General features: G+C 45.9%; 1 protein-coding gene across 8 annotated transcripts in view; it reads left to right on the plus strand.

The window, feature by feature from the left end:
- The window catches only part of SLC4A3 (solute carrier family 4 member 3), a 198,634-nt gene that overhangs the window by 123,592 nt on the left and 57,847 nt on the right, over window positions 1–17,195 (plus strand). For 7 of the 8 annotated variants that reach the window (XM_033945918.1, XM_033945913.1, XM_033945916.1 and 4 more), the window contains 2 exons: window positions 5,686–5,892; window positions 9,788–9,877. In XM_033945918.1, the coding sequence (XP_033801809.1) occupies window positions 5,686–5,892; window positions 9,788–9,877 (297 nt within the window). The remainder of the gene's footprint in view (window positions 1–5,685; window positions 5,893–9,787; window positions 9,878–17,195) is intronic. The other variant, XM_033945915.1, reaches the window with a different exon arrangement.

Here is a 17,195-nt window from a genome sequence, read left to right on the forward strand (position 1 = left end):
AAAGTAGAGTTAGAGGAAAAATAAAAATAAAATAAACATTTTAACAAGACAGCATTGATCTAAATACTTTGGAAGGTAGAAGAGAGGAGAGAAAGGAATAGAAGCAGAAGGGGGAGCCATTGAACAGTAGAATTCTGGAGAAATTTAAATGATAGAAATAGAACAAAACAAAGACAAAAGGCAAAACAATAGATAAGATTAAAGATAAATCATAAGCTGGAAAGAAAAATAAAATAAAACTTTGTCTTCAATCCACGGTTTCAGCGTCAGTGATGAAGTGGAGCAAGTAAGTTTAGGAGGAGCGATAGAAATAAGCAAAGAAAGGCATATCAGGGAGAGACCAGTGACGGCGGAGGTCAGGAAGGGGGGGGGAAGTCCCATCCGCAGATGCCGGTAGGCAAACGTGCCCCAAACAGAAACAAGTGCCAAAGCTGGCCTCCAAGCCACGCGCTCCACCAACCCCCGGCGGGAACGCGGGGTTGCCCCGAACAAATTGAAAGGCCCAGTGGTCTCGCATACCCCCTCCTATCCGACGTCGCGTACCCCCTCCTATCCGACCAGAGCAGCGTGCGCCGCAGCGGATCCAGCCAAAGAGAATTACAGCCCACCCGGGGGCGCCGCCACCCAGGCACATCAAGACAGGCCAGCGCACTGTGCGGGGCCACCCAAGAATCAAACATGCCTGGGGGAGCAAATCGACAACCGAGCGTGTGAAGTTCATGCACCCAGCGCATCAGAGCCGCCACATTATATAACCGGAGATCCGGAAACGCTAAGCCGCCCCTCTCCCTACTCTGCGTGAGTCTCCAGAACCCTATGCGGGCCCTCCGGTTCCGCCAGATAAAAGAACCAATAAAGGACCTATAGGCCCTCACCTCAGCCTCCCGCAGCCATAAAGGTATCATCTGCAACGGATAAAGAATCTTGGGCAACAGAACCATTTTAACAAGGGCGATGCGACCGAAGAGCGACAGAGGGAGGTCCCCCCATCGATGACAAGTATCCCGAAGCCGAGCAAGGCGATTCACAATGTTGCTCCGATAAACCATGGCCCAGTCAGCGCTGAGGAAAATCCCAAGGTATTTAAGCTCCCCCACAGCCCATCGAAAAGGGAAATTAGGCAAGGCACGGGATGCACAAGGCAAAGTGACAGGGAGCGCCTCAGACTTACTGAAATTAATACACAGTCCTGAGAAGGACCCAAAGGAGTCAATAAAGGAAGTTATACAAGGAATGGAAACCCGGGCATTGCCAACGAAAAGCAGCATATCGTCCGCAAACATGGTGATTTTACAGAGCTCTGCACCCACCCGGATACCCTCCACCCCCGGGGCGTCTCGGATCTTAGCTGCCAGCGGTTCAAGCGAAAGTATAAATAACAGCGGCGACAAGGGACATCCCTGCCGGGTCCCTCTCCGCAAAGGAAAGGAAGTCGTGCGCTGACGATTAATAAGCAGCTGAGCGGTAGGAACCATATATAAACGGACCACCCAATCATGAAACGGGCCGGTGATACCAAAGCGCCGCAAGACCCAGAAAAGGTAAGGCCAGACAACCTTATCAAAGGCCTTTTCAGCGTCCAAACTAGCCAGCAAATCGTCCCCAGGGCGGCCCCTGCCCTCCCTCAGAGCCACCAGCGCCTTGAGAATGTTGGCCGAAGAAAAACGTCCAGGCACAAAGCCCACCTGGTTAGGATGTACCAGCAAAGGGACAACCTGTGCCAGTCGCTTAGCCAGAATAGCCGTAAGAAGTTTCATGTCTTGGTTAAGCAAGGATATGGGTCTATAAGAGCCTACCAGGGTGGGATCCTTGCCCGGTTTAGGAAGCATCACGACGTGAGCATGATTCTGCTCCGGGAGAATTCTATCCGAAGTCTGCATATCACCAAACATAGCGCATAAAGCAGGGCCCACATGATGTTGTAAGATCTTATAGAACTCGGGTCCCATGCCATCCGGTCCCGCAGCCTTAGCGAGTTTCAAACGGCCTATCGCCATAGAAATCTCCTGACAAGTGATAGGGGCGTTGAGTAATTCGCTTTGCGCCTCAGAAACGTGCGGAAGAGTCAAGTCCCGAAAGAAAAGATCACGAGCCTCAGTATCGTACGCACCCACGCTATACAGGTCACTATAAAAACGCACAAATTGGGACTGGATAGCCGCCTCTGTTTGGTGCGACACATTAGAGGAGTCCCGAATATGAGAGACGCGCACCGCACGGCGAAATGGCCGAACCAGGTTGGCCAAAAGCTTCCCCGCCCGATTACCCCATCTGTAAAGTTGAAACTTGTACACATCAATATGGGTTAATGCCCGCGCAGAGAGAATGGCATCAATCTGTTTACGCAAACGAAGATACGACTGTCGAGCTTCCTCAGAGCTATGCCGCAGATGATAAAGCCTGCATTCCCTCATTTGTTTTGCCAGCGAGGTTAGTTCAGCATCCCGCAACTTTCGCTTGCGAATAGAGTAGGCTATAATGCAACCACGCAGATAGGCCTTCGCCGCTTCCCAAAACACGGTATCCGAGACATCAGTCCCCTCATTCGTCTGCTTATACTTAGACCATTCCTCTATAAGGTAGGTGTGAAATTCCGCGTCTAGATACAGGGAGGGGTTGAAACGCCAAATGCGATCCCCAGTGGATCCACTCCCCCACTTGAGAGACAATGTTACAGCAGCATGATCACTGAAAGGAACATCCAATATGTGGGCACGCACCGTCCGGCCAATTGACCGAGAGGGGATTAAAAAATAGTCCAGACGGGAGTGACAGTGATGAACCCCTGAAAAAAAAGTAAAATCCACCTCCCCAGGATGGTAAACCCTCCATCCTGGAGGTCCAATTCCCTCATCAGGAAATTCACTCCCCTACTCTCATTGTCCGCCGCCACTGGTCTCGGGGGTTTACAATCAATAGAAGGATTGCTAGTGAGGTTGAAATCCCCACCCACCAAGAGCTCATAATTCGGTAACGCTATCAAGTGGGCCAAGAGAGTAGAGAAGAAAGAGGGAGTGTAAACATTTGGAGCGTATACATTGCAAAGCACCACGGGTCTGTCATACAAAGTCCCCGCCCAGATAACAAAACGGCCCTGAGGATCCCGGATAACCCTGTGGGTGACTGCTATAACCGCCTTGTGGATGAGAATAGCCACCCCCCTCTGCCTAGTAGAAAAAGAGGACGCAACCACTTCCCCCACCCAGTCACGCTGCAGCTTTTGGTGTTCACAGGCCGTGAGATGAGTCTCCTGTAAAAAAGCCACCGAGACTTTTTCCTTCTTCAAGAACAACAGGACCTTGGTGCGCTTCACAGGAGAGTTGATGCCTGCCACGTTCAACGTAAGACACACCAAATCAGCCATAGCCATGGGAGGCACCCAGCACCAATGTCCAATCCCAATGAAGTAGTGTACAGTCCCTGAGAGTCTCCCAGCCGGACCCCCAAGAACAAGCAGTATAGCTCCCAACCCTCCACTGAACCAGAGAACCTCCCCCCCCCCGCAGCCAAGCCCCCCCTCCCCATCCCAGATCACACCCAGACACACCCCACACAATCCACAACCCAACAGACAAGCAATACCCCATGCATACGTCCCCCTCTCCTCCCTCCCAGCCCCAACCAACAATCCCTCCATCCCCTCCCCCCCACAGTAAAAACATAGTACTGAAAGCCCCCCCAACCCTCCCACGCAAAGACCCCACCCCCAACATCTGACCCCCCACGACAAACAGGCCCAGGGGCCGCATGAACAAAAATTGTCCAAAGAGAGAAGAAAAACAAACAAGGGGCACAGGCCGAGATACCAGACCCCCATATTCAGGATCCCTGTAGTCAAAAAGGGAACAGCATCGTGGTCCAGGGACCCGGGTAGAAAGGTCCTGAGCAGGGGTCAAAACGAAAAGGGCATCAGGCAGAACAGTGTAGATCACCCTTAAACTCCCCCCAAGGAGGGCCAGGAACACCAACCCGGAAGACAGAGAGGCAGTCCAGACCCCAGATGGAAGCACAGGCGACCCCAGCACCAGCAGACAGGGTAGCCAGCAAAGTAGCAAAAAGTCAAGGCTGGCCCTAGAGCCCTAAAGCCCCCGCCACACCGATTCAGAGGGCAAAGGCTCTAGACCATCCAACCCCCGGTCCAGGTGTAAAGTCTCCAGGGAGGTCAACATCAGAAGAGAGTCGCATTGAGATCGAAGCTGATCATCTTAGGGCACTGGAGGCACAGGCGCCAGAGATCTTATATAGGCCTGCAACGCCTCAACGTCCTTGCAGGTCTTCGGTCCCCCGGCCTCAAAGACCCGGCCCGGGCAGGATATTGGACCATGAATCGGATGCATCTGTTGCGGAGCTCGGTGCAGTAAGGTGCCAGGGCGCGCCGGCGAGCAGCCACTTCGACGGAGTAATCATTGAAGAGCAGGATCTTTGTGCCCGCATGCTCCAGCGCGCCCTTTTTTCTATACAGGGCCATGACCTGGGCCTTATCAGCAAAGTTAAGGTACCTGGCAATAACAGGTCGGGGCCGGCCCGCGCCCTCCCGACGTGGACCCAGGCGATGCACCCTCTCCACCACGGTGCGCGACCCTTCCGGGGTAAAGCCCACCGCTCCAGGAAGCCACTGCTCCACCAGCTCTCGCAGCTCAGCGTCGCGAAGAGACTCCGCCAGGCCCACCAGTCGGATGTTATTTCAGTGGCCGCGGTTCTCCTGGTCTTCAAGCCGCTCGTGGAGGGTCACGCACTGAGCCTGCAGGCCCTGGATCTGCGTCTCCAGCACCCCAGCACGATCCTCCTGGGCAGTTATGTGGGACTCCGCAGTCTGGAGACGCTGACCATGTCGCTCCAGGCAATCCCTTACAGCCGTTCGTCGATCGCTGCTGAAATTATCCGGGTCAGTTCTTTAACTGCGTCGTCTTGCAGCAGTACCCTCGGCGGGGTGACAGAGCCGGATGCCATTTTGAGTGCCCCGTGCACACGCTGAGCCCGAGTCGGCCGCGGGGTCTTGATGGGCATACCGTGCGTAGGATCCGCTGCAGAGAACCGCCGAAGCGGTCACTAGCACCGTGAAGCACTCCGCTCCACTAGTCGACAAAGAAAAAGTGAGGGCACCGCAGGATGGCTAAAGAAAGCGAAAAATGAAGCGTGAGAGGGTCGGAGCACGAGCAGGGAGCCGCCGCTCAGCTCAACGTCATCACGTGACCCCCCTGATTTTATTTTTAATTTAGTGATCAAAACGCGTCAGTTTTGAGAACTTAGATCTGCTGTCTATATTTTGCACTATATTTGTCTATTTTTCTTTAGTTACTGAGGTGACATTGCATATTTGAAAGTCATTTGCCTTGACATCTTTGAAAACCCCCCCAAATATAAATGATAATTAACATTTTCTCTGCGTATAGTGTGCTTGTAGTTTTTTTTAATTTTATGGTTACCATTATGAATTAATAAGATATGTGTACATGAAAAATGAATGGAAGAAATTGGGGGCTAGGGTGGGGTTGGGGTGGGGCTAGGGTGTGATTGGGGCGGGGCTTGGGTGGGATTGGGGGGCGGGACTGACAATTAATAGATGTCCCCTTTTGATGAAAAAAATAAATGGTCACGTTAATTTTGGTCCCAGTTCTGTAGGCTACTGTGCTGCTTTAAGTGGGTTTGCGGTGTCTTATAAACTCTGCTTCTCTGTCTGTCCAGGTATTTCAGGAGCACCCTCTTAGGAAATCATACCCTCTCGACCTGCTATCTGAAGGTAACAGCAGCTCCACGGCTGCTGAAGAAAATAGTACAGGAATGAAGATGCAACCCAACACAGCTCTGCTCTCACTCATCCTGATGCTAGGAACCTTTTTCATTGCGTTCTTTTTGCGCAGGTTCCGTAATAGCCGATTCCTAGGTGGAAAGGTAAGAGCCAATGGGGCTAGGGGGAGGGGCAGAGTCAGGATCCATATCTCTCTACATAAATATTTTCTGCAGTTTGTACAGGTGTTGACTGGGAAAAAGCCCTGAGATTGTTTTATGCCCTCAGGTGAAGGAAAATGTCACTGGAAAGTGTCTCGTAAACTAGGTAATTGTGTCAGATTGCACATACACAGTAGCAGGGTGCAAACTCAGGGAGAAATTTAAATACTAAGGTGGAAATCTGAAACGGAAGGCTAGTCTCTACTGTACAGTTAGCCAATGTAGCTTTATGGGACTCTCAACCATAAAATACTAATCAAGCTGGGTTTCCAACAACCTACAAGAATATAGTTAGTCGTTTAGCATGGACAGTAGTAATATTCTTTTCAACTTCCTTAGCAATAAAAAAGATTCCAGCATTAGAGATTCAGATAGTGGAATTCCTAAAATGTTGATATCATCTTCAAATATTTCTTTTATTTCTTTATTTAATTTCTTCTCTATCTCATTGTCCCCAAAGAGCTTAGAAACGGCTTACAGGTTTACGACACATACTAGGGGGTCTAATATCGTATTTCCCCATATATAGGCCACAGCCTATATAAGGGTTTTGCAATTCAAACAGTAGGTGCGGCTTCCTTATATGGGGCGGCCTATCTAATGACATTGTAGATAAGCCGCCCCATTAGTAAATCCCCCCCCCCATACCTTTTAAAATAATGTAGCTCCCTCGCTGGCCTCCTGCCTCCTGCAATGTCACGGCTGCGGTGCAGAGCAGGGCTGGCTGGACGCTGAAAAGATCACTCCTGCTCTGCACCGCGATATGGCAGGAGATAGCCGGTGGAGGTATGATATTTACCGGGCGGGTGGGAGGGATGTATAGGCCGCCCCTTGTGGTTTTAAAACTCTTAGATAAGCTGTGGCTTGTAACATGGGGTGGCTTATCTAAGAGTTTTAAAGCATGTTTAGGCATTTTTTGCGGCATATACACCGGGGCGGCCTATATGCGGGGAAATACGGTATTTAGTCAAGTTTTTATCCTAATACTAATATTAGGGGTCTAATACTAATATACATAATATACAGTTTACCGGTTACAATTTATCATAGTTATCTTTACAATGTGACTTTTTCCTAATGTGACACACAGTTTACAGGTTGGATTTGCCATAGTTAAAGTGCAAGATTTTTCAATGCAAGTTTTCCTTACTTGACATATACCGGGATCTAGTACCAATATATCTTTCTTTGTAATCCATCAGTCAAGGGCAGGGTTTCAGGTGAAGAGGCTTTACGAAGCGAAGATCTTGTCAATCCAATCTGATAAGCTTCTTTGACTGGGTAACAAAGAAACTGGATGGGGGAGAGTCCCTGGACATCATGTATTTGGACTTCAGTAAGGCCTTTGATAGTGTCCCATACCAAAGGTTATTGAACAAGATGAATGCATTGGGCCTAGGAGTAGCATTGACTACATGGGTAGAAGATTGACTTAGCGGCAGACTTCAAAGGGTAGTGGTAAACGGTATTCCCTCAAAAACATCAGAAGTGACCAGTGGAGTACCACAGGGCTCGGTCTTGGGTCCGATACTATTTAATATCTTTATAAGGGATCTGCCTCAGGGACTTGTGGCAAAATTACATTATTTGCTGATGACGCTAAACTATGTAATATTGTGGGCAATACAGCAGAACCAGGCAGCGCAACCATGCCCGACACTATGACGCAGGACCTGCTTTTACTGGAACAATGGTCCAGTACTTGGCAACTGAATTTTAATGCCAAAAAATGTAAGGTGATGCACCTTGGTAGCGGAAATCCATGCAGAGCATACACCCTGAATGGTGAAAACCTAACAAGAACTGTAGCGGAACTGGACTTAGGAGTAATCATCCGGGAAGACATGAAAGCTGCCAATCAGGTGGAGAAAGCTTCAGCAAAGGCTAGACAAATGCTGGGTTGCATCAGAAGGAGTTTTATTAGCCGAAAACCTGAAGTTATACTGTCGTTGTACAGATCCATGGTGAGACCTCACCTGGAATACTGTGTTCAGTTTTGGAGGCCACATTATCAAAAGGATGCAAAGAGAATGGAGTTGATTCAGTGAATGGCCAAGGAAAAACGTGTGATTCAGACGAAAGAAATTTTCCTTGGCAATTGAAGTCTAAAACCATTCTTTTCTTGGGTTCCTTGAAAAAGACCCTCGAAACATGGTCCATGTCGGGACCTGCAACAACTTTTTAAGTTAAGTAAATTCATTTTCCTTGCCACTGAAAATCTTTATTATTAGTACACAAAGAGCATGTTGCCTTAGCCAGCATTTTTACACTAAAGTCATACACTGTGATGGGACAGTGTGTTCGGCTATAGGAGTCTAGGCTCTTGGTCGGATCACACATTTTCTGAGTGTATGTGAAGATTGTATAGATGCAATTTATATATATATTTATACTTTCAGTTCTATATACATTGAGAAGTCTTGCTTGCAGTATTGTTAGTCTACAAATTTGACCTTTCTACCCTTAAAACCTCTTTGTAAGTCCTCTCCACTCAGCACGTTTATCTTTAGACATAGACATACACATAGAGTATGATGGCAGAAAAGGGCCGATGGCCCAACAAGTCTGCCCACTCAAAGAACCCTCCCCTAAGCATTTCCCCGGAGTGAACCCACATGTTTATCCCATCGTCTCTTGAAGTCGAGCACGTTGCTGGCTTCGACTACCTGACGTGGAAGACCATTCCAACGATCAACCACCCTTTTGGTGAAGAAGTACTTCCTGATGTCGCCATGAAGTCTCCCACCCTTGAGTTTGAGTGGATGCCCTCTTGTTGCCATGGGACCTGTAAGGAAAAAGATATCTTCTTCCACCTCAGCACGGCCTGTAAGATATTTGAACGTCTCTATCATGTCTCCCCTCTATCTACTATGATTAGTCTCCTATAGTTTAAGCTTTCAGAAATCCAAAATGCAGGCACCTGTATATTAGAATTGACCTTATTTGAAGCATGTTAATTCTTTTTAAAAATACTTGTTGGCCACTGTGCATTTATGTTTTGTAGAAATAAAGATTTGGGATTCCAAAAAAAAAAAAAAAAAAAAAAAGTAGGGACAGCATGGGGTTGGAGACGTTGTAACCCTATACTTCTACTAAGACTAAGCCTTAGTCACTTAGGGGTCCTTTTATTAAGGTGCGCATTTAGCATTTAATAAAAGGACCCCTAAGTATCTTAATAAAAAATTTGGCCCACGACTTAGCCTTTTTTTCAGATTTAGGCCCCTTATGTGATTGAGTTTCACAACCCTGCTCTAAATGAATTTAATCCCATCCTGCTGCCTTTTGAACTTGCACATTGTCCATTTCTTTCTTGTCCTGCTTCTGAACCTTAAATTGGTATTAAGTGACTTTCTTACATTACATTACATTAATGACTTCTATTCCGCCTGTACCTTGCAGTTCTAAGCGGATTACAACAAAAAGATAACTGGACATTTCCAGGAAGAGGAATACAGTTAAAGACGTTGGGCCTAATACATCAAGACGATAGCTGGACGTTTTCAGGAAGAGGAATACAGTTAAAGACGTTGGGCCTAATATATCAAGACGATAGCTGGACGTTTTCAGGAAGAGGAATACAGTTAAAGGCGTTAGGTCTAAATCACATTTTGAAGGGAGGATCCTAAGAGGGGGAGAGAGGGGAGAAGAGTGGGGTTAGGAAATTAGTGTTTGGTCAGTGTTTGATCAGTGTTTGGTAATTCCAACATTTTGTTTCTTCTAGACCAGGGCTGCCCAAGTCCGGTCCTCGAGATCTACTGTTTCAGGGCAGATGATACTGAAAACAAACTTAGATCGACTCTTGATCGCTAAACCTTCTTAATTTCTGTTTCTTTTGCAGGCCAGACGCATAATCGGTGATTTCGGAATTCCAATCTCAACCCTTGTAATGGTCCTTCTTGACTATGTAATCAAAGACACTTATACACAGGTACACACACACTTGCACACAAGGTTTGAATCTGGGAAGCCAGGGTTCAAATCTTTCTTCTCTCACTGGTGATCTCAGTGACCTGGACCAAGTCAATTCACCCTCCATTGACTCAGTTTAAGCAGAGTGGTAACTTATGTGCCTGAATGCGTAACTCAGCTTGAACTTGGCTTTGGAAAACATGAGAAATCCATTGTAATCTGCACACACATTCCTGCTCCCAGGTAAATCCCAGGCTCTTTGTCTCATAGTGCGTGACTGTCTATTCAGTAATACAAACACCTGTGCACCTTCCATACAGAAATCTCATATGTGTAAGGCAGCCAAACCTAGACTCTTCTGCTCCATGTAGGAAGAAAGTGGGATTTAGTTCACACCTCTTTCTCTATTAATTCAAGATGAATTACATTCAGATACAATGGGTAATTTTCTGTCCCTAGAGGGCTAACAATCTAACTTTATATCAGCCAATGAAGAGTCAAGAAAGCCTGGGACAGGCACTTGTGATCTCTTAGCGAGAGGAAGAGATAATGGTTACTGCAGATGGGCAGACTGGATGGGCCATTTGGCCTTTATCTGCCATCATGTTTCTATGAGGCTGATATTCAGCTTATCTGCAACGGCTCTTGGCTGGCTAAATAGCACCGATATTAGGAAATAGACAGCTATCTGTTACCGCCAATCTTTAGTGGTTCACCGGCCATTCAGGGTGGTCTATCTTATTTATTTATGTATTCCATTTTCTATTCCATTCTCCCAGGGGAGCTGAGAATAGTTTATATGAATGTATTCAGGTACTCAAGCATTTCTCCTTGTCTGTCCATGCGGGTTCACAATCTATCTAATATACCTGGGTCATTGGGGGGATTAAGTGACTTGCCAGGGTCACAAGGAGCAGCATGGGTTTGAACCCACAACCTCAGGGTACTGAGGCTGTAGCTGGGACTTAGCCAGCTAGGCGACAAATATTGCCTTAGCCTGCTATGTCTCAGCCAGGCAAAAATAGACTGGAAATTCAATGCCAGTCAACAGATATAGCGGCAGCATCAAATTTCTGGGTTTGTTGCAAACTGCTGGAGATTGCAGGCAATCTCCCATGGTCTGAATATCGGGGGGATGTTAGGATGTGCTCAAATCCCCCTGTAATTTACAGAAGGCTCTGCCAGCTATTTGCTAGCATTGGCCTCAATTTTAAAAGGCTGCATTTGGTACAAAGAGCACCTGGTCTAATAAATGCGTAGTTCTGCTGCCTAAAACGATGCAGGTTCCTGGCTACAGTATCACAGATAATGGGTCCAAGTCATTATGCAGAATGGGGCCATGATTTAGACACTATACTATTGTATGTTTTCTATGCTCTTTGTACTGTTTTGATTTGTTCTAAATACCAATAAAACTTTTGAACTCGTACATTATTTTTCAATTAAAATCTTGACATACCACCATTGCTTTGGAAAAGTCAGACCTGAAAACCAAAGCCATATACGTCCTTATATTCCAATCTGATCTAATTTCTGCAATAAGAAGTCATAGTCCGATGAGAAATCTAGTTGCACCAGAAAGACTGGAATAGCCTTATCTAATGACATTCCAGTATTCAGTAAGTTCCAAACAAATTCATATCTCAAAAGAGAATGAAAAATGACACCCAATATGGAATATATATATATATATATATATCCTATATAATAAAACCCTATGGGTTTCGTGTTCCCTGCCGCCTTGGTGTGTGATCCGTGGCCGTGTTCCATTTTAGAACCCGGCGGCAGGGAACACTCTGGCCACTCCCCTCCTCCCGCCCTCACTCACCAACCGCTGCTGCTGGAGGAAGCTGCAGGCAAGCTCTCTGCCAGCGGCGCCAGAGCCGCATCATCGCCGCCCAGTACCGCTGCCGACGCCGCTCTTCAAAGGAGCCTGGTGAGAATAGCGGCCGCCTGTAACAAACTTTGCAGGCCGCTCAGCACCTCAGTAGCATGTTTCCTCTGACGTACGCGATCGCGTCAGAAGGAACTTGCTACTGAGGTGCATAGTGGCCTGCGAGGTTCGCTACAGCTGGCCGCTATCCTCACCAGGCTGCAAACAAACATGATGGGCCGTAGAGCAGGGAAGAGGGACAGGGGGAGCACGGAAGAGGTGCTGATGGACGGGAGAACAGGAAAGAGGCTGCAAATGAACATGCTGGACAGGGGGAGCAGGTAAGGGGCGCTGATGGACCGGGGAGCAGGGAAGAGGGACAGGGGGGAGCACGGAAGAGGTGCTGATGGACCGGGGGGAAGGGAAGAGGGACAGGGGGAGCACGGAAGAGGTGCTGATGGACTGGGGAGCAGGGAAGAGAGACAAGGGAAGCACAGAAGAGGTGCTGCTGGACACGGGGGACATAAAAGGAAGGGAGAAGGGCTACTGCTGGACAGGGGGAGCTGGCAAGGGGTGGTGGTGGACAGCGGAGGAAAAAGAGACAGAAAGAAAGAAAGACAGACAGAAAGCAGCCAAGGAGAGAGAGAGAGAGAGAGAAAGACACATCTATTCTAGCACCCGTTAATGTAACGGGCTTAAAGACTAGTATATATATATATATCAAACAAGAACAGATAATAGTTTTCATCCTTTCTCATTCTCCCATCCAGTCACCATGGGAACAAAAATGCTTTGAATATTTTCCAAAACCTCAACAAGAAGATGCACCCTTTTGTGTCTTTGATCATGTTTTCAGGCCCCTAGATGCTCATTACTTTCACTGCACTCACACCTTACAAGAGTGATGATAATAGCCTTTCATAAGATGAGGGTGGTACGTTGTCCGAAGAGCTCCATATTGTGGGTCAGATCCTAATACAACCTTGCCTAGATTACTGTAATTATATATTTGAAAGATTTATGAGTTGCATAGTCACCCAGAGCTCAAGGTACAGTGTCTCAGGGGTCGGCACTAGGGCTGATTCCATTTAATATAATTATGAGAGACATTGCTGAAGGATTAGAAAGAAAAGTTTGCCCTTTTGCCAATGATCAAAGGTACCCAATAGAGTAGATTTCTTGGAGGGAGTAGAAAACATGAGAAGAGATCTCCAATAATTAGAAGAGCGGTCAAAGATCTGGCAGTTAAAATGTAATACAAAGAAGTGCAGTTATGCAAAAATCTAAAGGAAAAATACAAGATAGGAGGTGAGAGATTAATAAGCACTGCTCAGGAGAAGGACTGTGGGTTGATGGGTGTCTCAGGATCTCAAGGTAATGAAATAATGCGACATGGAGGTGGCTGCGGCAAGAAGAATGCTGAGCTGCAAAAGAAAGGAGGGGTTGATGCCCCTGATCATGTCATATTGAGGCCCTACTTGGAGTATTGTGTTCAGTTTTGGAGGCCATATCTTGCTAAGAATGTAAAAAGACTCGAGGCAGTTCAGAGAAGGGCAACAAAAATGGTATTGGGTTTGTGCCACAAGATATATGAGGGTGATATAAATAATAAATAAATAAATAATAACAGTTTATATACCGCAATACCGTGACGTTCTATGCGGTTTACAAAAGATTAAACGAAGGAGCAAATTGATTGAACATAAGAGAGGTGGAAGAGAGTGATTAATAGGACAAGAAAACCATAATTGAGGAGAAAGAGATGAATTGGTCAGTTGTCTAGATACTTTAGGAACAGGTATGTTTTTAGACGTTTCCTGAATTCCTCATAAGTAGCGGGCGAAAGCAATTGTTCTAGATCTTTACCCCATAATGCTGCTTGATGTGAGAGACATTCAAATACTTAAGAGGTATTACTATACAAATCTTTTCCAGAGGAGAGAAGGTGATAGAACTAGATTGCATGATTTTAAATTGTAGAGGGGTTGACCCAGAAATAATGTGAGGAAGTACTTTTCCACAGATGCCTTCCCATGGGAGGTGGTGGTGATGAAATGATAACTGAATTCAAAAATGTGTGAGATAAACATGAAGAGATCCTATATGGAAGGCCTGGAAGCAAACAAACTTAGTGGTGATTAGACGGGAACACTGATAGTTGAAAAGCAAATCCAGTGCTGGGCAGACTTCTATGGTCTGTGACCCATATATGGCAAAATAGATCAGGATGGACTGGAGTTAGCTTTGACAGCAACTCCAGCAGTGGGGCCCCAAAAATAGCATGGACAAAGAAGTATGCTTATGTAGTATCACAACCAACTTTATGAAGTTACCTTAGAAACATAGAAACATGATGGCAGATAAAGGCCAGTCTGCCCATCCACAGTAACCATTCTCTCTTCCTCTCTCTCTCGAAGAGATCCCACTGGATGGGTCTTTATCTGCTGTTATCTCCTATATTGCTATTTGTTAAAGAACATTCAGAAGCATTGTTTGTGACAAAAGATTTAATCAAAGTCACATCTGTAATATCAGGACACAGAAAAACATAGAAACATAGAAAGTGACGGCAGAAAAGGGCCGAGGCCCATCGAGTCTGCCCACTCCATTGACCCACCCCCCTAGTTAATCGCTCTCTGTTGACCTTTTCCCTCGTAGAGATCCAACATGAGCATCCCATCTGTTCTTAAAATCTGGCACACTGCTGGCTCAATCACCTGTACTGGGAGCTTATTCCAGCTGTCAACCACTCTTTCGGTGAAGAAGTATTTCCTGGTGTCGCCATGAAACTTCCCACCCTTTATTTTCAGCGGATGTCCTCTTGTGGCCGAGGGTCCTCTAAGAAGGAAAATATCATCTTCTACCTCAATACGACCAGTGACATACTTAAACGTCTCAATCATGTCTCTTCTCTCCCTACGTTCTTCGAGAGAGTAAAGCCGCAATTCGTTCAGCCTTTCTTCGTATGATAGATCTTTGAGCCCCGAGACCATCCTGGTGGCCATTCGCTGTACTGACTCGACTCTCAGCACATCCTTACGGTAATGTGGCCTCCAGAATTGTACGCAGTACTCCAGATGAGGCCTCACCATGGTTCTGTACAAAGGCATTAGGACGTCGGGCTTCCGACTAACAAAGCTTCTCCGGATACAACCCAGCATTTGCCTAGCCCTGGATGAAGCCTTCTCCACTTGATTGGCCATTTTCATGTCTTCACTGATGATCACCCCCAAATCCCGTTCTGCTGCAGTCCTTGCTAAGGTTTCACCATTCAATGTGTACGTTCTGCATGGATTATTGTTGCCAAGGTGCATGACCTTGCATTTGTTAGCGTTGAAGCTAAGCTGCCAGGTCGAGGACCAATGTTCCAATAATAGCAGGTCTTGCGTCAGTAGGCAAACCCCATATATAAGGCAAGTTGTACATGACATCTCAATGCCAGCCTAAACAAATAAGTCTTCAGTCCCTTTAGAAACACGCAAATGTCCATTGCACCTCTTTATCTATTGAATTCCATATATAAGGAAATTATCTGGTTTGAGGTCATTGGTTCCCATCTATACTTAAAGAAGGAATTGCATTGTATTTTGTGAATGCTGTCACTTTATTTGACAACCCTGACAGATAAACAAATGAATAAATTGTCTCGTGAGAAGCATACATTTCTTCCTAGTATATATCATAACCATCCTCTCAAAGAACTACGTTTTGAGTCTAAAGACTTTCAAATGATAAATAAACATCACTGGGAGCTGGTGCAATTTTTAAGTGAAGGCTTACATAACATAACATAGCATCATACTTCTTAATCGCATAACCATGAGTTCTACGCAGTTTACAAAAGATTATAAACTAAAAACAATTTAAGAATGACAGAAAGAAATTATTTGACCAAGGATTTTGAAAAGAGATAAGTTTTCAGTTGAGTTCTGAAATGTTTATAAGAACAGGCTCCAAGCAATAACAATTGAAATTCTCTGTCCTGTGAGGCTGATTGGAATACTAAAGTATGGTCCAGAAATTTCTTACTTTTATAGCCCTTTACTGACAGAAAGGTGAATAGGGTATGAGACTTTCTACTATTTTTATACAATGCTAGAGAGAATCTATTAACCATATAAAACGGAGCGGTACCATACATGACCTTATAGCAAAAGCAACCCAACTTAAAGAAAACACGAGCCTCCATTGGCAGCCACAATAGAATGGAGTCACATGATCATATTTTTTAAGACCGTAGATCATTCTAATTGCTGTATTCTGAATCAGTATGAGTCGAACCATGCCTTTCTTGGGAATTGTTAAATGCACAATATTACAATAATCCAAAAGACTCAATAATAAAGATTGTACCAGAAGTGTAAAAGCAGAAACCTAAAAAAAAGGTTTAATGGTACGCAGTTTCCATAGCATGTAATAACCCTTACGTACCATGGCATCTATTTGTTTTTTCATAGTCAGATGCTGGTCCAAAATAACTCCCAATATTTTAATTGTTGGTTGAATTGTATACAAAGTAGAATTTATACTAATCAATGGCTCGTGAATAATCTTATGTGGCAACACAACAAAAAGCTATCAGTGGCCTAGCTGCTGTATCATGAACCACTCGCCTCTTTCTAACAAACCAACAACGAGCCCCACATGTAATGCATTTACTGTGCTCTATGACCAAAGTAGGACCCTCAGAGCTCTCTCACAGGTAGGGCTGGAGTCCTCAAATCAGATGAAGCTTCACATATTCCCTTCCTCATTTATTGTCTGCTCCCAGAGATTGTCCACTCCATTGAGTATAGGTTAAGAACATAAGATAAGAGATGCCGCTGCTGGGTCAGACCAGTGGTCCATTGCACCCAGCAGTCCGCTCACGCGGCAGCCCTTTTGGTCAAAGACCAGTGCCCTAACTGAGACTAGCCTTACCAGTGTACGTCCTTGTCCAGTAGGAACTTGTCTAACTTTGTCTTGAATCCCTGGAGGGTGTTTTCCCCTATGATAGCCTCTGGGAGAGTGTTCCAATTTTCCACCACTCTCTGGGTGAAGAAGAACTTCCTTACATTCGTGCAGAATCTATCCCCTTTCAACTTTAGAGAGTGCCCTCTCGTTCTCCCTACCTTGGAGAGGGTGAACAACCTGTCCTTATCTACTAAGTCTATCCCCTTCAGTATTTTGAATGTTTTGATCATGTCCCCTCTCAATCTCCTCTGTTCGAGGAAGAAGAGGCCCAGTTTCTCTAATCTGTCACTGTACGGCAGCTCCTCCAACTCCTTAACCATCTTAGTTGCTCTTTTCTGGACCCTTTCGAGTAGTACTATGTCCTTCTTCATGTACGGCAACCAGTGCTGGACGCAGTATTCCAGGTGGGGGCATATCATGGCCTAGTACAGCGGCATGATAACCTTCTCCGACCTGTTTGTGATCGCCTTCTTAATCATTCCTAGCATTCTGTTCGCCCTAACTGTCAACT

The sequence above is a fragment of the Geotrypetes seraphini genome, chromosome 5 (assembly GCF_902459505.1).
Source record: "Geotrypetes seraphini chromosome 5, aGeoSer1.1, whole genome shotgun sequence".
Lineage (NCBI taxonomy): Eukaryota > Metazoa > Chordata > Amphibia > Gymnophiona > Dermophiidae > Geotrypetes > Geotrypetes seraphini.